Source organism: Osmerus eperlanus, chromosome 6 (genome assembly GCF_963692335.1).
Source record: "Osmerus eperlanus chromosome 6, fOsmEpe2.1, whole genome shotgun sequence".
NCBI lineage: Eukaryota > Metazoa > Chordata > Actinopteri > Osmeriformes > Osmeridae > Osmerus > Osmerus eperlanus.
The window spans coordinates 4,228,637-4,250,392 of NC_085023.1; the positions used below are offsets into that span (position 1 = coordinate 4,228,637).

General features: G+C 48.1%; 3 protein-coding genes and 1 long non-coding RNA gene across 4 annotated transcripts; 1 reads left to right on the forward strand and 3 right to left on the reverse strand.

Annotated features, from left to right (window-relative positions):
• The first annotated feature begins 9,285 nt into the window (after window positions 1-9,285).
• On the forward strand, window positions 9,286-10,067 carry LOC134021943 (histone H2A). The gene has a single exon (XM_062463070.1). It carries the CDS (start codon window positions 9,302-9,304, stop codon window positions 9,686-9,688), a length of 387 nt encoding a protein of 128 aa, XP_062319054.1. The 5' UTR covers window positions 9,286-9,301; the 3' UTR covers window positions 9,689-10,067.
• A 973-nt stretch (window positions 10,068-11,040) lies between these two features.
• Window positions 11,041-12,865, reverse strand: LOC134021932 (N-lysine methyltransferase KMT5A-A-like). Its single transcript, XM_062463058.1, has 4 exons — window positions 12,742-12,865; window positions 12,447-12,634; window positions 12,105-12,323; window positions 11,041-11,935 (listed from the first exon to the last, which is right to left on the reverse strand). Exons 1-4 carry the CDS (start codon window positions 12,834-12,836, stop codon window positions 11,529-11,531), a joined length of 909 nt encoding a protein of 302 aa, XP_062319042.1. The 5' UTR covers window positions 12,837-12,865; the 3' UTR covers window positions 11,041-11,528.
• Window positions 12,866-16,581: 3,716 nt separating this feature from the next.
• LOC134021964 (uncharacterized) lies at window positions 16,582-17,478 on the reverse strand. Its single transcript, XR_009930601.1, has 2 exons — window positions 17,374-17,478; window positions 16,582-16,612 (listed from the first exon to the last, which is right to left on the reverse strand). It is a non-coding gene; the product is annotated as an uncharacterized LOC134021964 (long non-coding RNA).
• A 3,004-nt stretch (window positions 17,479-20,482) lies between these two features.
• Window positions 20,483-20,973, reverse strand: LOC134021941 (histone H3). Its single transcript, XM_062463068.1, has one exon. It carries the CDS (start codon window positions 20,969-20,971, stop codon window positions 20,561-20,563), a length of 411 nt encoding a protein of 136 aa, XP_062319052.1. The 5' UTR covers window positions 20,972-20,973; the 3' UTR covers window positions 20,483-20,560.
• Between the last annotated feature and the right edge of the window lie 783 nt (window positions 20,974-21,756).

The following is a 21,756-nucleotide window of genomic DNA, read 5'->3' on the forward strand; positions in this document are numbered from 1 at the left end:
CTGTGTATTATTTACATCAGCAGGTCTGTCCTCGGTGCCTTGTGAGATTATGTGTCTTTTAGATCTAGTCTCGCTGGGGGTATATCTGGCCTCGCTCGCTCCGCCTAAACCAATAGGAGCAGAGCTCCCCTATGGGGCGGAGCTCCACGAAATAGAACGATAGTTAATGGAGGTAACTCCAGTTCTATGAGTGGAGCGGAGCCCCATAGGGCTGCAGGCCCAGCTCGACTTATTCAACCCGGCTGTATTAATACTTTTGGGAGGATGAGTGACGGCTGTCACCCCCTTATATAGGGCACCTGTGTGAGTGACAGGTGTGTGTATATTTTGATCTTCAGTCATTAGCTGCACTAGGCAGCGGGTAAACCAATAGGAGCAGAGCTCCCCTATGGGGCTCCGCTCCACTCATAGAACTGGAGTTACCTCCATTAACTATCGTTCTTGTGGGCCCTAGATGCGAGTTGTTCGTTGGTTCTATTTCGTGGAGCTCCGCCCCATAGGGGAGCTCTGCTCCTATTGGTTTACCCGCTGCCTAGTGCAGCTAATGACTGAAGATCAAAATATACACACACCTGTCACTCACACAGGTGCCCTATATAAGGGGGTGACAGCCGTCACTCATCCTCCCAAAAAATTCAGCACGGGTTGCTCGAATTTAGTGGCTTGAAGATTAAAGAATATCTGAAATGAGCGTTTCCATTCCACCGCTTCCGCGCAAGGCTCTTTTAAGAGCCCAATGCCGGTGCCGTTTCTTGGAGGCCGATGGAGACCACCACGAATTTTGTTTCGTGTGCTTGGGACCTCGGCATGCCAGGGACGGTTTGGTGAACCCTCCTGTCTGCTTGTCGTGCGCTGGCCTCTCCGTCTCGGAGAGGCGGCTGCGTCACGACTTCTTTCAGGTGGAGGAGCCCCTCGAAGATGTGGTCTCCGCTCTGCTCTCCGAGGAGGAGAGTTCAGAATTTGAGGACCACCTCGAGGCGGCTATTGAGGTGCACGCGCCTGGGCGGGAACCTCCTGTGGAGGCTTTCTGCCCAAGCGTGTTGCGTTCAACCCCCCCGCACTTCTCTGAGGTAAAAGGGCGCGAGTTGACCTCGACCTCAGAGGATGACGAAGAGCCGGCTCCCGCCCCTCCCGTCTCCTCAGCGCTGTCTCGCAGGGCAGACTTCCCGTCTGTCATCGCGAAGGCAGCCGAAATCATGGGCGTTCCCCTGCCGGCCTCTCCTCCTGTGGAGGAAGATGACCCGTGGGATGTCGGCCCTCATGCAAAACGCAGTAAGGCCTCGAAGCCCTTATGCCCCACTATGCCGAGACTGGCAGATTATGTGCAGGGCTCTTGGGAAGCGCCAGCGGTGGCTAACGCCCCGGTCAAGGCGCTCCTCCCGTTCACGAGGGTGAGCGGGCTGGGTGAGGCAGCGAAGTCCGGTCCCCCACCCTTGGAACCGTCCCTCGCCGCTTACCTGGTGCCAGGGGCGAGCGCTTGGTTGACGGCGAGGAAGGCGACCCTGCCATCATCCCGGGACAAGCTTACTGCCTCTCTGGCAGACAAGGCGTATGTCTGGGGTGCGCAGGCAGCGGCTGCCTCTGGGAACGCCGCCCTTCTGACGGCGGCGGTCTCCAAACTCTCCACGGAGAGGCCTGAGGGACTGTCGGCCGAGGAGACGTCGTGGGTTGCCAGGATGGCATCTGCCGCGCTCCACCTGAATCAGGGGGCAGCGATTTGCGCTGGCAGGGCGATGGGAAACAGCGTTGTGGTTCATCGCCACCTGTGGCTGTCGCTAACAGCCATGAGGGAGGCGGACAAGTCCGCCCTACTCAACGCTCCCGTGGCTAGCGAGGGCCTGTTCGGACCGGCTGTGGCGTCAGCCTCCGAACGCTTCTCGCGCCTGGAGGAGGAGAGGAAGCACCTGCTAGGGCATATGCCCCTGCAGAAGAAACCTCACGCTGCTCCATTCTCTGTTTCCTCCGGTACCTCGCAAAGCAGGAGGAAACGAGCTCGCCGTCCGGGGGCACGAGCGGCCGCTGCGACGCAGGCTGCTCCTCCCGCGGCACCTGTTCCACCCTTGGCTGTTCCCCCCGAGAGAGCGGGTCACAGCCGCCCGCCTAACGCCAGCTGGCGTGGTGGCGGAGGGGGAAGGAAGAGGAGAGCGTGACTGGCGGCGGGGACCGAGGCTTCGGTCCCCACCCCGGTCTATCTGAATGAAATAAAGAGGCTTGGACCTCCACTCTACCCTTTCCCTGAAAGACGAGTGTTCCATTCAGTGCCTCTTACGCCTTCGACGAGTACAGAGCTGAACACTCGTACTGTTGTCGAGCGGGTTAATGAGTTGGTTTCGGTTCGCGAGTTGTCCTCAACGAGTGACGCCGAACCATCAAGCACTGCACTCGTAGCGGAGTCTGGCCCAGCTAGCAAGCGTGTGGCCAGACCGCTACCCGTCTCTGTGCACCTTGACACAGCGTGTGACTCTGTTGTCACGTTACAAGAACCATCACTGCGGCTGTGCGCCCAGAGCTCCGACCGCACTGTGAGACCTCTTGAAGCTCATAGCTCAGACAGAGCTCAGACCTCTCTTGGTCAGGGGGCGCAGCCCCAGCCCTTTCGAGTCGACCCCACCTTGGGCTGTGCCGCCGATTCGGTGCACAGCGGCGGCTGGGGTCAGACAAGAGTACGGCCGTTTCCTGTCTGCGGCTCCGCAGCTACACGCACGCCCGCTCTCTCTGCGTTATGCAGAGTGGCGAGAGTCATGCTCACTGCCAAGCTGGCTAGACAGGATACTGAGAGAGGGTTGTGCCATCCAGTTCATGCGGACTCCCCCTCCTTTCAGAGGAGTGAGGGAGACACGCTTGTCCTGCCCGCTGAAAGCACTCGCTCTCCGGACGGAGATAGCGAGCTTGCTGACCAAAGGGACAGTGATCCCGGTCCCCAGAGATCAGGAGAACTCGGGTCTCTACTCCCCTTATTTTTTGGTTCCCAAGAAAAACGGGGGGATGAGGCCGATTCTAGACCTGAGGGTGCTCAACGAGAGTGTGGCCAAACGGCCCTTTCGCATGCTGACGATAAAGCGTTTGCTGACTTGTGTACAGCGGAACGACTTTGGGATCAGCATAGATCTGAAGGACGCGTATTTCCATGTGCCTATCAAACAGAAGCACAGGAGATTTCTGCGTTTTGCCTTCGAAGGGAAAAAGTACGAGTACACGCGCCTGCCGTTTGGTTACGCGCTGGCTCCTCGAACTTTCTCCAAGTGCGTGGAAGCAGCTCTAGAACCGTTACGGCGGAGAGGAATACGCATTCTGGCGTACCTCGACGACCTGTTAGTTCTAGCTCAGTCTCCGGACAGAGCTATCCAGGACGCGACCTCACTGGTGAGTCAGCTCAGCCAGTTGGGGTTCGCTGTCAACTGGGAGAAGAGCGCTCCATGGCCCGCTCAACAGTTTACCTACCTAGGTATCCATTTGGACACTGTTGGGATGAGAGCCAGACTGTCGGCGCCACGGAGAGAGGCTATTTCATTAGCTCTCCGCGCGTTCCGGGTCTCACGCACAATCACCGCACTGTCGGCGATGTCCCTATTGGGGTTGATGGCGGCGGCTCATGTAGTAGTGCCATTAGGCCTGTTATACATGCGCAAGCTGCAGAGATGGTTTGCTCAGTTGCGGTTGGATCCTGTGCGACACCGCCGCAGACTGCTAGTGATACCGAGATCAGTCAAAACCGATCTGAACCATTGGAGAGACCCGCGCGTCATGGCGCGCGGAGTCGACATGGGCAGAGTGACATCTCTCTATCCGGTCTTTACGGACGCGTCCTTGACCGGGTGGGGTGGAGTATGTCAGGCGGGCTCGATAGGAGGAAGATGGGAACCGTCAGAGACGCGTCACATCAACCTCCTGGAGCTCGAAGCGGTTCGACTGACTCTGTGCCATTTCGCGCTGGTGTTGAAGGATCAAAACGTTCTCGTCAGATCCGACAACAGGGTGACGGTGTCTTACATCAACAGACAGGGAGGGGTGCGCTCTCCAGCACTTCACCGCTTAGCGGAGGAAGTGTGGACTTGGGCTTTCACGCACCTACGCTCCCTGAGAGCTCTGCACATTCCAGGTCTGCTCAACGAGGGAGCGGACCTGATGTCAAGAGGCGGCCCGAGAGAGGACGAATGGAGGTTGAAACCGTCCATCGTGTCTCTGATCTGGGCACGTTTCGGCCGAGCACAGGTGGATCTGTTTGCGTCACGAGCCAACACACAGTGTCTTCTGTGGTTCTCGCTGCGCGCACAGGACAGACCTCCGCTTGGAGTCGATGCATTCGCGCACCGTTCCTGGCCGAGAGGTCTGCTATACGCATTTCCACCTCTGGCCTCCATCCTCCCCTTGCTGGCTCGGGTGAGGTCGGACGGGCTGTCGGTCATTCTGATAGCCCCCGATCGCCCCGGAGCCCCATGGTTCCCGGAGATGATGGGGATGCTGGTGGGCGGGCCTTGGCCCATACCTCATCAGACGGATGCGCTCTCTCAGGCCGGAGGCCTGGTGAAGAGCCCTCCAGTGATCAGAGGCCCACTTATGGCTTGGCTACTGAGAGGGAACTCTTAGAGCGCCGGGGTCTGTCTGATGCTGTCATTCAGACCATTCAGAGTGCGCGCGCACAATCTACTGCTAGAGGGTACGCGTCGCGCTGGCGAGCCTTCATGCAATGGTGTGGAAAACAGAACCTTGACCCGGTCTCATGTCCGGTCTAAATGTTCTTGTGTTTCTTACAATCATTGTTTGACTAGGGCTTAGCCGCGAGCACGGTTCGTGTTTACGCGGCTGCCGTTTCGGAATGTCACGAAGGGTTCGCCAAAACGACACTGTTCAGCCACCCGCTGGTCAAGCGGTTGCCGACCCCTGTGCTAGGGCATATGCCCCTGCAGAAGAAACCTAACGCTGCTCCCTTCTCTGTTTCCACAGGTGCCTCGCACAGCCCCAGCCCCTTTCGAGTCGACCCCACCTTGGGCTGTGCCGCCGATTCGGTGCACAGCGGCGGCTGGGGTGGGGTCAGACGAGAGTACGGCCGTTTCCTGTCTGCGGCTCCGCAGCTAAACGCACGCCCGCTCTCTCTGCGTTATGCAGAGTGGCGAGAGTCATGCTCACTGCCAAGCTGGCTAGACAGGATACTGAGGGTTGTGCCATCCAGTTCATGCGGACTCCCCCTCCTTTCAGAGGAGTGAGGGAGACACGCTTGTCCTGCCCGCTGAAAGCACTCGCTCTCCGGACGGAGATAGCGAGCTTGCTGACCAAAGGGACAGTGATCCCGGTCCCCAGAGATCAGGAGAACTCGGGTCTCTACTCCCCTTATTTTTTGGTTCCCAAGAAAAACGGGGGGATGAGGCCGATTCTAGACCTGAGGGTGCTCAACGAGAGTGTGGCCAAACGGCCCTTTCGCATGCTGACGATAAAGCGTTTGCTGACTTGTGTACAGCGGAACGACTTTGGGATCAGCATAGATCTGAAGGACGCGTATTTCCATGTGCCTATCAAACTGAAGCACAGGAGATTTCTGCGTTTTGCCTTCGAAGGGAAAAAGTACGAGTACACGCGCCTGCCGTTTGGTTACGCGCTGGCTCCTCGAACTTTCTCCAAGTGCGTGGAAGCAGCTCTAGAACCAATACGGCGGAGAGGAAAACGCATTCTGGCGTACCTCGACGACCTGTTAGTTCTAGCTCAGTCTCCGGACAGAGCTATCCAGGACGCGACCTCACTGGTGAGTCAGCTCAGCCAGTTGGGGTTCGCTGTCAACTGGGAGAAGAGCGCTCCATGGCCCGCTCAACAGTTTACCTACCTAGGTATCCATTTGGACACTGTTGGGATGAGAGCCAGACTGTCGGCGCCACGGAGAGAGGCTATTTCATTAGCTCTCCGCGCGTTCCGGGTCTCACGCACAATCACCGCACTGTCGGCGATGTCCCTATTGGGGTTGATGGCGGCGGCTCATGTAGTAGTGCCATTAGGCCTGTTATACATGCGCAAGCTGCAGAGATGGTTTGCTCAGTTGCGGTTGGATCCTGTGCGACACCGCCGCAGACTGCTAGTGATACCGAGATCAGTCAAAACCGATCTGAACCATTGGAGAGACCCGCGCGTCATGGCGCGCGGAGTCGACATGGGCAGAGTGACATCTCTCTATCCGGTCTTTACGGACGCGTCCTTGACCGGGTGGGGTGGAGTATGTCAGGCGGGCTCGATAGGAGGAAGATGGGAACCGTCAGAGACGCGTCACATCAACCTCCTGGAGCTCGAAGCGGTTCGACTGACTCTGTGCCATTTCGCGCTGGTGTTGAAGGATCAAAACGTTCTCGTCAGATCCGACAACAGGGTGACGGTGTCTTACATCAACAGACAGGGAGGGGTGCGCTCTCCAGCACTTCACCGCTTAGCGGAGGAAGTGTGGACTTGGGCTTTCACGCACCTACGCTCCCTGAGAGCTCTGCACATTCCAGGTCTGCTCAACGAGGGAGCGGACCTGATGTCAAGAGGCGGCCCGAGAGAGGACGAATGGAGGTTGAAACCGTCCATCGTGTCTCTGATCTGGGCACGTTTCGGCCGAGCACAGGTGGATCTGTTTGCGTCACGAGCCAACACACAGTGTCTTCTGTGGTTCTCGCTGCGCGCACAGGACAGACCTCCGCTTGGAGTCGATGCATTCGCGCACCGTTCCTGGCCGAGAGGTCTGCTATACGCATTTCCACCTCTGGCCTCCATCCTCCCCTTGCTGGCTCGGGTGAGGTCGGACGGGCTGTCGGTCATTCTGATAGCCCCCGATCGCCCCGGAGCCCCATGGTTCCCGGAGATGATGGGGATGCTGGTGGGCGGGCCTTGGCCCATACCTCATCAGACGGATGCGCTCTCTCAGGCCGGAGGCCTGGTGAAGAGCCCTCCAGTGATCAGAGGCCCACTTATGGCTTGGCTACTGAGAGGGAACTCTTAGAGCGCCGGGGTCTGTCTGATGCTGTCATTCAGACCATTCAGAGTGCGCGCGCACAATCTACTGCTAGAGGGTACGCGTCGCGCTGGCGAGCCTTCATGCAATGGTGTGGAAAACAGAACCTTGACCCGGTCTCATGTCCGGTCTAAATGTTCTTGTGTTTCTTACAATCGTTGTTTGACTAGGGCTTAGCCGCGAGCACGGTTCGTGTTTACGCGGCTGCCGTTTCGGAATGTCACGAAGGGTTCGCCAAAACGACACTGTTCAGCCACCCGCTGGTCAAGCGTTTTCTGGCTGGGGTGTGTAGGCTCAGGCCGCCTCCGAGAGCGTCAACACCTACATGGGATTTATCTCTGGTGTTAGACGCTCTGTGTGGGCCACCTTTCGAGCCCATAGACGATGTGTCATTACGTCTGCTTTCTCTCAAGACGAGTCTGCTTCTCGCTTTGACTACGGCTAAGCGAGTGAGCGACTTGTGCGCTTTGTCAACACGCGCGGATTGTTTGGTCATCTCGGGTGATCGAACAAGAGCGGTGTTGCGTCCTAACCCGGCTTTTATCCCTAAGGTGATTAGCCGAGCGTTCAGGGCACAAAGCTGCGAACTGAGAGCCTTTTTCCCACCTCCGCACAGCGGAGAGGAGGAAAGACGCTTACATAGCCTGTGCCCAGTGCGCGCTCTCTCGCGCTATCTGGAATGCACAGCAAGCATCAGATCTTCTCCCCAGTTACTGATCTGCTACGGTGGATCGAGAGCTGGCTTGCCACTCTCCAAACAGAGACTTTCTCACTGGCTCTGCGAGGCTATTGGTCTCGCATACGAGTCTATGAGATGTCCCGTGCCACCTGGCATTCGGGCTCATTCCACCCGAGGAGTGGCGGCATCAGCCGCCATCCTCAGGGGTGTAGGATTGGAGGAGATTTGTGAAGCGGCGTCTTGGTCGTCGCCTTCACCATTTGTGCGATATTATCTATTGGACGTTTCCTCCTCATCTTTTGCGCATTCTGTCCTCAGCATGGCTGGTGGATCAGGTGTAGCGAGATGACAACTCGCAAGGTTCTTGTGGGCCCTAGATGCGAGTTGTTCGTTGGGTTTATCGCCAAGTGTGGGACAGTCAGACATTCTCAGTTGAGATGTCTATACTGTTGGTGTTCTGTTGCCCCTCCAGCTTAGCTGTTGTGCAGGCGAGAGGAACAACATGAGTTTTTAAGTAAACTCTCCTGTTTTCACCCTGGACGGCTCTCTGTCACAGTAGCGGCCTGACCAGGAGGACAGACCCTGTGTATTATTTACATCAGCAGGTCTGTCCTCGGTGCCTTGTGAGATTATATGTCTTTTAGATCTAGTCTCGCTGGGGGTGTATCTGGCCTCGCTCGCTCCGCCTAAACCAATAGGAGCAGAGCTCCCCTATGGGGCGGAGCTCCACGAAATAGAAAGATAGTTAATGGAGGTAACTCCAGTTCTATGAGTGGAGCGGAGACCCATAGGGCTGCAGGCCCAGCTCGACTTATTCAACCCGGCTGTATTAATACTTTTGGGAGGATGAGTGACGGCTGTCACCCCCTTATATAGGGCACCTGTGTGAGTGACAGGTGTGTGTATATTTTGATCTTCAGTCATTAGCTGCACTAGGCAGCGGGTAAACCAATAGGAGCAGAGCTCCCCTATGGGGCTCCGCTCCACTCATGGAACTGGAGTTACCTCCATTAACTATCGTTACCTCCATTAACTATTGTTGCAATGGCACTTCCAATTTGGGATAAACTAGCGAGAAAAACCATATGACAGATGAAGATTATTAATGATACAGCTAGCTAATTTGAGAAATAAACGTTGCATGAGACTTTCATTGGTGAAAGGGCTTTGTGGAACTGTAGAGCTGCATATAAATGGTGCTTCTGCTATTAGCAACTTGCAAATAGTTGCCTGGAATATTAAGGGTGCAAATCCAATTTAAAATCACTATCACCAACTGGATAATTCTAGGCCTATATCTCTGGTAAATATGTATGTGGATATATGAAATTGTTGTCACTACACGATTGACGAATGTATAGTGGACTTTGCATTCATTCATCCATCCATGCCACAATAATGTATGTGATTGGCGCCTTAAAGGATGAGCGACTGGATGAACAAAGAGAGGAGAGGAGGGAGACAAGGAGACCAAACGCGCCTTCTGCGGGAGAGAGAATGGCTCCACCCCCGAGTTTGTCGCCATCTACGATTGGATCAAGACTCAACCGACTTTGTAACCAATGAAAGCGTTTACCATCAGCTAGCCTATAAAGTCTGTACTCCGACAGACGCTTTTCACTACTCGTTTGAACAGAAATATCGCGAAGATGAGCGGAAGAGGCAAAACCGGAGGCAAAGCCAGGGCTAAGGCCAAGACCAGGTCATCCCGCGCCGGGCTCCAGTTCCCCGTGGGTCGTGTTCACAGGCTTCTCCGCAAGGGCAACTATGCGCAGCGTGTGGGAGCTGGCGCACCCGTCTACCTGGCCGCCGTGCTGGAGTACCTCACCGCTGAGATCCTGGAGTTGGCCGGCAACGCGGCTCGTGACAACAAGAAGACCCGTATCATCCCCCGTCACCTGCAGCTGGCCGTCCGCAACGACGAGGAACTCAACAAACTTCTCGGTGGCGTTACGATCGCTCAGGGTGGAGTGCTGCCCAACATCCAGGCGGTTCTTCTCCCCAAGAAGACCGAGAAGGCCGTTAAGGCCAAGTAAAGACTAAACCTTTGTTTCACGTTCCCCAAAGGCTCTTTTAAGAGCCACTCACTACACTCTTCAAAAGCGCATTGTCTTTCAATTCTTATCAAGTGACAAGTTTGGTGGACTCTAAATGAAAGCTACAATACATATTTAAAGATCCTGTAAAGTGGACCTGAAAACGAGTTTTAAGTTCGCCACACCAAAGAATTTGTTATTGACTACCCATCCAAATTCGAATGAATAGCAGAGGTATCTGGTATGAGTTGGTGAAAACCGCTAAATTGATATTAGGCTACTCGGTGTAGAATGATATTTTGGTGAAATGGTAGCTAATGTGTTAAAAGTAGCCTAGTTGGAGAGCTTGCTGTCTGGTGTCCATTTTTACTGTTACAGCTCAGGGGAACATTTCATTTATATATGCATGTATGTTTCACTCATTGAACAAATAAATTGTAATTCTATTCGGTTTTGTTCGGCTTGACGTAGCGTCCATTATCTGGGTCGGAGGTAGGCAGCGAGGGGCGGAGATTCAGCTCCTTCAGGCGACACGCCCCCTCCAGTCTCAAGCAGAGAAGACTGCAGATTTTTCACGATTTCAAAGCCTAATTTAACATACTTGTCGGTGTTATTTTTTCATTCGAATTTGGATGGGTAGTTAATAACACATTATTCTGTGGTGTGGCAAACTTATAATTAGGGTGCTTTCACACCTGACATGTTTGGTCCGTTTCAATCAGACCATGGTTCGTTTTCTCTGAAAGTCCGGTTCGTTTGGAGAGGTGAGAACACGCATTCGAACTCTGGTGCGGACCAAACAACCGAACCATGGTCCCCCTAAAAAGACGGGACTCGGTCCGGTTCCAAGTGAACCATGGTTCAGTTCGCTTTAGGTCTGAACCTAATCGGACTTAATATTGATCTATCGATCTGTCCAATAGATTGACAACCTGTACGACAGTATGTCATTGTTTTTTTTTACAAACGTCATTGTTTTTTTACACACGTTGGTTCGCTTAAAACAGGACCGTGTGAACACTATCCGGAACTAATGAAAAATGCAACAAAGTAGCAACTCCTCCACTGATTCGGACCAAGCAAACGGATTAATAGGTGTGAAAGCACCCTTAGTTTTCAGGTCCACTTTACAGGATCTTTAATGTACAAATTCCTAGACTGGTTATGATATCACGTTAGTCTATTTCAGGTAGGGGCCTCTGTGCTAGATTTGACCTCTGTCTGTGACCCTGCCAGAAAGTAAAATGAACTGAAGTTCATTTGTTATTGTTGAGTCTCACCTATAAAACACAACTGCATCAAAAAGAGACCACAAAACTATCGACATAAGCCTCTACAAGTATTTTCCCTTCACTCCTGGAAATGTGTGTCAGGGCAATGTGAGCTGAGAGTCTGGGGGCCTAATTGACCCTTTTGAGCTGACATGTTCTCAGTGAGAGTGAACATGTGTTTATTGCCCTTGTTGTTTTTTTGTGTTCAGCTGGGCCTGGTGTACAGGTAAGACCTACTCACCTGCTCAAGCTGAGGTCATTTTAAATTGAATTTTCAAAAGCAATAATTCACAACATCAAAATAAAACCAAGAAAGAAATATAGGAGTAGAAAATGTATTCAATCATGCAACTATTAACATAAGTGTGCATGTGTCTTTTTTAATAAAACATTTACAAAATAATTAATGCACACTTTTTTTAAGAGTTAAAAAATGAATGCAATTAACAACTATTTACATACATGTACATGCATTGTTAGTTCCAGCAGGTATCCAGTACTGGGATACACACTGGGACTGTTGATGTTGTAACAACAAGATGTTAAGTCCTGTCATCGACATGACTATTCTACTCATCCAGCCATTTCAGGTCCAGGCCCTCTCCTCGGAAGAACTTCCTCTTGGCACCGTGGTCAAAAGAAAGTTCAGTGTTTGTGTCAATGTCCTTCACAGCCTTGAAGAGGATGGCTTGCTTTTCACCTTCTCCTGTGTTGAAGACGCAGTGAAGTGGCTTCAGGTTGCTCTTTTTCGAAGAATGCTTGATCCTTCTTCCAAAAGTGTCGGCTCCGTGACACTCACATGGACTGTGGCCATCAATGCAGAGTTCCGTCTGCCCAGCTCTGAAGAAAAACAGGCCACGCATGTCTTCTTCTGAGTTGTGGCTCATCATTTGTCTCCCCTCAGCAGCTGTGGTGATGATTCCATGGTAATCACAGACAACTGCACCTTCGGCAAAAGGCTTGGTTGTAACCACTCCTGCAATAAAGAGAAGATAACACTGAGTTAGATCAAAATAACTAAATAGATATTACAGTTTGGCAAACATTTTAATACGTTTTTCTTATGGGTGGAGCCCAACATGATAAAAGGATAATTTAAGTGTTCATATTCATACCCTTACAAGAAAAATGAAAGGTTTTCTTACTTAGCCCTTTCTCTCCACCAAAGTCTTGGGTGACCAGGCCTTTCCAATTCTGCTGAATTGTTTTCTTGTAAGTGTGAGCATCACCCTCAATGGACAGTTTGGAGGCTGGTTTCCACATCTGCCGGATCTCTTCTGGAGTTGGATGGTTGGCTGTCCACCCCTGCTTCTTAATCTGCCTATCCAATTTCCTGACTGATGGTTTCTGATGGATGTATTTTGCTGACAGAAATAATAAAATAACATCAGTCATGCTAGTCATTTATCACACTAAATACATTGCCATGTGTAAGTAATGTATTGCTTTGGTAATCACTGTTATGGATTATGGATTGGAGTACTTACACAGCAGATGTTCCTGTCTCTGGAGATACTGGGAAGATTCTGGGAACCCTGCAGCGACCCTCTTCCTTTTTCCTGGTGGCTGGCCTTCTGTGGAAACTGGGAATGTGGTGATGAAGGTAGAAAAGTCTTTTTCGGTAGGCTCGGAAGGCTGGTCGTCCTTACTTGGTGGAGGGCAGGTCTCTGAAGTGCTTTAAAGATTAAGGAAAATAAGGATTAAAATGAGACACATGAGGACAACTTGGTACACAATTGTGAGATTTAATTAACGTGTTTTGTGTAAAATGAAGATGCTTACTCAATCAAGGATTCCAGCATTAGAGCTCTGGCCAATATAACCTTTGGCAATCGCATTCGATAATGCTGGTTGGCCAGAAAACTGTTATGGGCCATGTGATGTGCCACACCCTCCTTTTTATGGAACGCCGAATTGATTCAAAATGAAATAAATAGGTAAGTAAATGCATAAATAAATATGGCTATGAAATAAACCGTGAAAAAAAATATGTCAATAAATATAGCATACATAAATATAGCATCATATACATATATAGCTGAACCCATTTACATAAATAAATAAATACATGGACCAATAAAAAAATGAACAGAACATAGACATTGATGACCATTGAAGTCGCACTAGAGCAAAAACACAAGTATTATCGTTAATCCACTGCTCGTCAATGCGAGCTAATCAAGCTCACCGATTAGACCAGGGGTGTCAAACTCATTTTAACCGAGGGCCACATCAGCATTATGGTTGCCCTCAAAGGGACAGTTGTAACTACGATGTAAAAACATAGTTTCTAGCTGTAGCTTTTGTGAACATATTCTGCTGCGATTTTGCAGTCCGCCTTTAAATTCTTGGACAATCTGCAGTTTTTCTTGGAGGATACATGTGGCATTATTATCTGTGTTTGGTGTCAAAATGCCAATGGAGATTGTACTCTTTAACGACCGACATCGCCTCATTTAACACAAAATACATACCGTTTTTTCTCCTTGAAGCACAAACATGTATTCACTTTCCCATCTCTCTTGAAACTGCCTTTCATCCAGGGCCGGATGCAGCCTGCTTTGACTGGGGGTGCAGTGAACATTTCTGGGGGGTATCATGATTACGGAAAGGGATCGTATTATTTTTTATATTGATACAATTGTTTAGTTTATCAATCCGAGTGTTAATCAGGCGTGGAGCCAGGCGTTGTAAACATTCAGGGATTATCCGAAACCTAGGACGCATTCTGAGTTTGATGTGATGCTAGATAGGGACTTCCACAGTTAATGCTAGCATGCATAGCGCACAAGTTACTTTTTTTGCCCTTCACAAGAGCGCAAAATAGCTTTGAGCTTTATGTAAAATGAACATAGCCGTTTTCCAATTGGTAAAACCTTGTCTAGTGAAGGTGATGTCTTTATCATTTCTGGCTCCAAATTGTCGACAGGGGAAGCAGAAACATGCATATTGCTTGGCTCAGTACTCTAACCAAGTTCGAGAGCGATACCAACTTGAGTTGAATGCCCAAGGACCTTGGCTGAAAATGCGCATGGGGTACGTTTGCAGAACCGGCTGCATTGGAGTGCTGTCATTCAAACCATTAGTGATGGGAAGTTCGGATCATTTTACTGATTCGGTTCTTTGTATCTCGTTCAGCAAAATGAACAAATCTTTTTTCGAGTCATTCGTTCATTTGAACTGGGAGGGGTGGGGGTTGCTCAACATTTTATCATTTTATAACCCTGGCCTAAATACGTCCACTGCAAACACGTATCATATTCTCATGTTAGTGCATGTAAACCAGCAGATACTATTTTAAAAGAAATTCCTGCATTAAAATAATGTATCATGACAGTTTGTATGATTTGAAATGGTCATTTATTATCACACTAGCATTTAATTATCACAGAAAACAATTACGCTGCACTGAACTATAAGTAAAGTACAAAAAAAAGTGAAAATAACAAAACCTGTAATTATTACTTGTGAACAAATATCATTCATGTCTTACTAAACCTAGTCACGCGAAAGTGAACGAGGTAAACAAATCCTTTCTGTTTCCTCTTCTGAGCCTGCAGGTCACGTGAAAAATTATCCAATGATCCGTATCCGAAGACCCAGTCAAAATGAACGAATCGTTTCTGTTTTTGCTAGCTACCAGTACTGAGCCTGCAGGTCACGTGAAAAAAACTTGTACCCGGCAGATGAACGAATCGTTCCTCCCAACCGTGTCTTCGGATCAATGTTTCGTTCTTCTGACAACCGGGTCTTCGGATCAATGATTCGTTCAATTGCCGGGTATGAGTCTTTGCGTGACTAGGTTTAGTAAGACGTGAATGATATTCGTTTACAAGTGATCATTATAGGTTTAGTTAATGTAACTTTTTTTTTTTTGTTCTCGGCCACGAGAAAATGAACGAATCGCTCTCTGAGACTACTCGTTACTCCCGAGTCATACTAATGATTCGTTCAAAATGAACAAATCGTTCACGAACGACACATCACTACAACTCATGCTCGCCTTCACCCACAGTTCAACTTGGAACTTTGCGTTGAACACTGATTTCTAAGGCCGTATGTCGTCACTCTGCCGTAACATAGCCTAATCGAAATGCATTGTGGGAGATGTAGTTTATGGTCAATGCATGCTGTAAAGCAGAGTAGACTTTTTTCAATAGACCATTTAAGCTCCCAAATGTGGCCCGCCAACTCATTTTATGTGGCCTGCAGGCCTTGAGTGATGTGAATTAGACCTACTTCTTCCATTTTTGTATTCATCAACTACCTTGGCGTCCAGGCAACATTTTGGTTTGATCTAAAATAACTGGTTACCCTGGGCACACCGTAGACGATACCAGAGTGTACCTGTCACATTTTTGGGTTTCTCGAGGCAATATCCATATTAACCACGACATCACAGCCCTTTATGACACTACATTAACAAGGAATACTTAGGTCACTTAACCCAGACTATATAAACACAATACGCTTAAATGCGAACACTGAGGCAAAGGAAGAGTATACAAGTGGTAATATTCTACCCACAACACAATACTGAAGGTGTGGAATTGATGTGATTGAGCATCCAGGTAACTTTGTTATGTGTCTAAAATACATAGATTTGTATTTTGTTTCTAACAAACACACAAGTCAAGTCAGTTTATTTATAGAGCACATTTAAAAACAGCCAATGCCGATCAAAGTCATCACATAAGGCAAAACAACAATAAGTAGGAATAACAGACAAACAACACAATTACAGTGAGCACGAGTGACCCTAAACTGACTCGAAAGCCAAATAATAAAAATATTAAAAAAATACGAGACTTAAATGTCACGGTGGTGGGGGATGAAATTGGCAGTTTATTCCACAGTAGTGGAAGTGGAGTAGGGGCCACAACACATTTATGTCCATCGCGTTTCTTTATTATGTACTATACAAATTAATCGAATCAAATCTTTTTGTATAGGGCGTCCCGCACCTGTGCTAGAGGCAGAGATGTTCACGAGTCCTTTTATCAGAGTCTGAGTCAAGTCTGAGTTAAGAGTCCAAGTCAAGTATGGAGTCTCTGACCATGAGTCTGAGTCATGTCACAAGTCTCAACCCTAATGACTTATCACTACAGCATATCGATTCAAAGTATTTGAATGAATCCTAATTTCACCCAGGCCATTGTTGTAAATATGAGTAAGTGTTTAGCCAACTGGCCTGGTTAATTAAAAGTATGACATTTTACAGATAGTGCTAAGATCCTTAGATACCTTGTACAGGTAAAATACCATTGTGCAACAGAACATGGTCCTCTAAATGAAGGTCAAAACTTTCTTACTACTTATACTAATATCATAAGTTTTAGTTATGCTATCTTATATTTTCTGTATTTCCCCTCAATCAATGAAAACACAAAAGAATACTAAACAATCTATTATGTAGCTGAAGAATATAATAACAGTGCAATGTCAGCTACATTTTTAGCAGCAAATAATAATAATCTAAACAATTAGCTTATACTGCTGTAGCTAACAAATCTTCACCAAAGTGAGCTCCACTAGAGTGCTGTAGTCTATGAATTAATAATCCAAATGAAAGTCCTACTGTATCTGTAAATGTAATGTTATTAGGGCTGTCCCCCACTAAGATTTTCTTTGGTCGACCAAGACTCGACTAAACCTGTTACTGTATATTGCTATTGTTATAGTTTCCGTTACTAGTTGGTGACAACGGGGGACGGGGCATTCTCACCCTTATTATATAAATATAACTTATTTTAGAGTTCTCTCCCCTGGAACAGAGTTCATGTTCCAACCGAGGGGGGCTGGCGCTGTCTTAGTGTCTAGGGCTGCATCAAATACCCTTTTTTGCTCTGCTAAATTGCTGCACTAGTCCACACTTAACCGGTGGGGATCTCATTCTAAATATGACTGTAACTGTTAGCTGCTCCTGACATTCTCTAATCTCTGCTCTCCCCTCTCTGTCCCCCCTCCACACATCCCCTGTGGTGTGGGTGTTTGAGCTGTCAGCACCTGCCTGGCCGTCCGTCTGCCAACGCTGGACCTGGTTGCCAACCGGAAACCAGTCTCCATGACGGGCAACAGCGAGTTTCCCGGTCCCTTCCTACATCTACCAAGTCGAACAATGGATTTTGGTGTTTCAAAACCCATTGACACTTCCCTGCTGTATGACTATGTTAAGCCTGTGTTCTGCTCCTCTCTTTCACCAACCGTCTCTGGAGGAGGGGATCCCTCACTGAATTGCTACTCCCAAGGTTTCTTCCATTTTTTCTCCTGAATTGAGTTTTTCTGTGAGTTTTTCCTTGTCTTCCCTGAGGGTTTAGGTTGGTTGAGGGGCAGTTCTATAGGCGTATGTGAAGCCCTCTGTGACATTCTTGCATGTAAAAAGGGCTATACAAATAAAAGTTGATTTGATTAAACACTTTTGAAAATCGTCTAATCGAAATTTGAAACGTTTTTTTTTCTATAAATGTCACAATGTTTTTCATCAAACCCTTTTGTGTGATATTTTACCTCACTGCTTTAACCCTCGTGCTGCCTTCGGGTCACATGACCCAAAGGTTCACAACGAACCATCGTTGTGTTTACCCAATTTCACCCAATACAAAAACAAATAAAAATAATTTTCTTTTAACCATTGCAATGTGGGGGGTCTGAGACAGCCCGACAGTTAAAAGAAAATGCTTCACTTTGTTTTTGTATGAGGTAAATTTGTCGCAATACGACAGTGGGTCACAATGACTGATGGGTCAGAATGACCCGAAGATAACACAAGGGTTAAGAGATAATATGAAAGAAATACATACGTAATAAGGGAGATTGACAACAAGACAAACATAAATGTACAAACATTTTCCTGATCTGACTCAATGTAGCTGCTGGATATTCCAGATTCAGCCTCTATACAATAATCTATTACTAATAATAAGTCTCGTGTCACCAGTCCTGTTGTTGCCGAATGCCGATATAATACAAAATGCCTGATTGTAAGTGATAATACATAATAACCAATGTACTACAAAATAAAAATATTGTTTGTTTAACATGCAAATCATCAGAGCGCGCTGATCACTGCCTGAAAAAGTGCAGCATGCGAACTTACGTAGAAGCCGAGTGGGGAACGGTGCAACAGAGAAAGATTTTGTTGTCTTGGGAGAAGATAATGTCATTCGATTTGGATGTGATTCTTATAATAGATGGGGACTCGAGTTAGAGACTCGTACTCGAGTCGCACTTAAGTCACATTATCATTGACTTGCGACTTGACTCGACGTATTGCGACTTCAGACTTCACTCGGACTCTAGATGTTAAGACTCGTAGACAATACGAGTCATTAGAAAATACATAGGCCTCCAGAAATCCTCAAAAATTCCTATAGCTAACCCTAACCCTGTCAGTATTTTGCAGGAGAGAAGAAAATTAGAGCAAACGAGAGAGAGGGCGTGGAATAGGACAAGCAAGCATGGCAGCTCCACACGTGCCTTTTGTCATTTTGTTTGGTTTTACCGATATTCAAAGCACAGGAACGAATAAGCGCAGTGCAATATGCAAAATGTGTCTTTCATACCTGCCTAAATCCCCCCCCCATATCTTGGGGCTATAAGATCTGACACCCCCCAACTATGCGAGGGTGTGGACAATCTGGATGGCGACACTAACTGGGTAATAGCTTGTCAACTGGTATTGAATACAATACTTTTTTCACTACTAGACACATTTATAATGAAGCATTGGTATTTCTTTGTATAAGTGGAAATTTTATTATAGGTGACAGTGACAGTTTTTGCCATTCCTAATGTTTGATCATTCATTATCATTCCACAAATTAATCTTAATGTTTACCCAAAATTCTGCCTGCCGTAAACATCCCTGACCTGTTTTCATGATCAAGCCTCAAACTTGTTAAAACTCTTATTTAAATGATCACTTTCTTTCTTTTTTTCTACCTTTTGTTAAATATATGATTATAGTTTTTTGTTTAAAATTAATGTGATGGAACCAATCAAAATGTCATCATTTATTAGATGTTTTTCACTAGCCATTCACAAAGGGAAGGATACTAAAACCAAACACTGTACATTGCAAGTTAGAAGACACAAACTAGGCTGTGGGAAGCAGGATCTATAAAATGGATATGATTGTAAACACAAAACAGTTGTGTGGCAAGTAGTTTACTGAGAGGGAAATAGAAGTAGAATTCTGGTAGGATGGACCTGTGAGCAGGGGCCTTTTTGTAAAATAATGTACTCATTTACCAGACGATTATATGCCAATTAATTGGCATATAGTGCATTTATTAAGTATACATATAACAGCAAGTACAACGTAATCAAGAATCAGAAGTGAATAGTTCTACTAAAAGTGATTCGTACAAATGAATACAAAGAAGGATGCTCGCTTTTACCAGACAGTGACATAACAGCAGTCACAACTACAACATAAAACACATATTACCCTCATTCCGATAATAGGACAGTGTAGCACAACATCGACATCAACATCGTTTTTCAAGTGCAGCTCCAAAGTACGTCTATTTTCTTGAGACAATCATTCGTATTTTACGAGTAGCACGACATACAAATCGTATAGGCTCTCAAGTGCAGCACAACATAACTTATATTTTGATGAAACATGAATTAAATAGCCTACTGACAGTTTCCTCAAGTTTTCCGCTTCTGCGTCTCCGTTTACCGCTACGGTCCAACACCGGCCCGACCAAAAAAAACAAAGGATATAAATTATATCGGCGATTCGGCCCAAAAATGCGTCGGCCCACCGGGCAAATTCCCGATATGCCAGATGGCCAGTCCAGCCCTGTTGTACAATAATCAAGTCCTATCACAAACTGATGAAACAGTGTACTGTATTTGTCATTCTGTATTCTGTACCAAAGGCTTTGAAGACTACTTTCTACAAGAAAATTCAGAGCTGTTGTCTCTTCCACCCCCCCCAAAATCACAGTGGACTGCAGCGTATGATTCGCGCTGCTGAGAAGGTGATAGGCTGCTACCCTCGAGGACCCTGAGGCCAGCGAGAAGATTGTGGCTGACTCCTCCCACCCTGGACTGTTCCAGCTACTCCCCTCTGGCAAAAGGATGCGGTCCATCAGGACCAAAACGTCACACCAAAAGAACAGTTTCTTCCCGTCCACTGCTGGCCTCTTCAACAAGGCCAAGGACTCACACTGATAACACTTGTATCTATACAAGTCTATCCACCACCTATTTGCACGTCATATTGCACCATTTTAAATATTTTGTAACATTTACATCTTACATATTGTTAGCTCTTTAGTATTAAACTTTACTTACAAAACGTTACAAATGTTTTAATTATGATCTGTATGATCATAGTATGCAACTTCCTGCCAGAGTAGATTCCGTGTTTTGAGTAAACTTACATGGCTATACAGCTAATTGAATTAAAAAACTAGCATTGACGGAAGCTTGCATTTCGAGTGCCAATAGTTAATGCTTAGACCGAAAAACATTGCAACACGCATGATCAAGACGTTTGACAGAAGGCATTCGTCTTTTGGTTTAAACAGTGAGGTGGCTCTTAAAAGAGCCTTTGTGGGTTTTGAGGTCAAATGATCGCGGGCAACGTTTAGGCGCGCTCTCCGCGGATGCGGCGGGCCAGCTGGATGTCCTTGGGCATGATGGTGACCCTCTTGGCGTGAATGGCGCACAAGTTGGTGTCCTCGAACAGACCGACCAGGTAAGCCTCGCTGGCCTCCTGCAGAGCCATCACAGCGGAGCTCTGGAAACGCAGGTCAGTCTTGAAGTCCTGGGCGATTTCCCTCACCAGGCGTTGGAAAGGCAGCTTGCGAATAAGCAGCTCAGTGGACTTCTGGTAACGACGAATCTCTCTCAGAGCCACGGTGCCGGGCCTGTAACGATGAGGTTTCTTCACGCCACCGGTGGCTGGTGCACTCTTACGAGCGGCTTTGGTGGCGAGCTGCTTCCTCGGGGCTTTGCCACCGGTGGATTTACGAGCGGTCTGCTTGGTTCTGGCCATGATAGTTGTCTTCTCGTCTCCGTGTTGAAGTTAAGTCCAACAGAATAAGTAAAAGTTTATATGGTCGGTTTGTCGTCCGCTGATTGGTCTGCTCTCCCGAGCAGACTGATTGGCAGACCGTCGACGCTTTCTCCTTTGTCAATTGGACGCGGGGGCCTAGCATCATTTCCCGCTTACACTTGAAACCGTCTGGCTCCACCCTGATCCTTCGCACCGCTGCGCCCAGTGGCGGGCACTTAGTCGATTAATGAATGTGTACAAAACATGTGGCCTAAATTCATTCTTGCATTTAAGATCGATAGTTAATGGAGGTAACTCCAGTTCTATGAGTGGAGCGGAGCCCCATAGGGGAGCTCTGCTCCTATTGGTTTACCCGCTGCCTAGTGCAGCTAATGACTGAAGATCAAAATATACACACACCTGTCACTCACACAGGTGCCCTATATAAGGGGGTGACAGCCGTCACTCATCCTCCCAAAAGTATTAATACAGCCGGGTTGAATAAGTCGAGCTGGGCCTGCAGCCCTATGGGGCTCCGCTCCACTCATAGAACTGGAGTTACCTCCATTAACTATCGTTCTATTTCGTGGAGCTCCGCCCCATAGGGGAGCTCTGCTCCTATTGGTTTAGGCGGAGCGAGCGAGGCCAGATATACCCCCAGCGAGACTAGATCTAAAAGACACATAATCTCACAAGGCACCGAGGACAGACCTGCTGATGTAAATAATACACAGGGTCTGTCCTCCTGGTCAGGCCGCTACTGTGACAGAGAGCCGTCCAGGGTG

What these genes read in the sequence shown, in the direction of transcription:
- LOC134021943 (XM_062463070.1), top strand. Translation starts at nt 9,302, where the DNA reads ATGAGCGGAAGAGGCAAAACCGGAGGCAAAGCCAGGGCTAAGGCCAAG.
- LOC134021941 (XM_062463068.1), bottom strand. Translation starts at nt 20,971, where the DNA reads ATGGCCAGAACCAAGCAGACCGCTCGTAAATCCACCGGTGGCAAAGCC.
- LOC134021932 (XM_062463058.1), bottom strand. Translation starts at nt 12,836, where the DNA reads ATGGCCCATAACAGTTTTCTGGCCAACCAGCATTATCGAATGCGATTG. An exon ending in GAGACAGGAACATCTGCTGT is followed by an intron (nt 12,324 to 12,446) that starts GTAAGTACTCCA and finishes TATTTCTGTCAG; the next exon opens with CAAAATACATCCATCAGAAA. An exon ending in TGGTGGAGAGAAAGGGCTAA is followed by an intron (nt 11,936 to 12,104) that starts GTAAGAAAACCT and finishes TCTTTATTGCAG; the next exon opens with GAGTGGTTACAACCAAGCCT.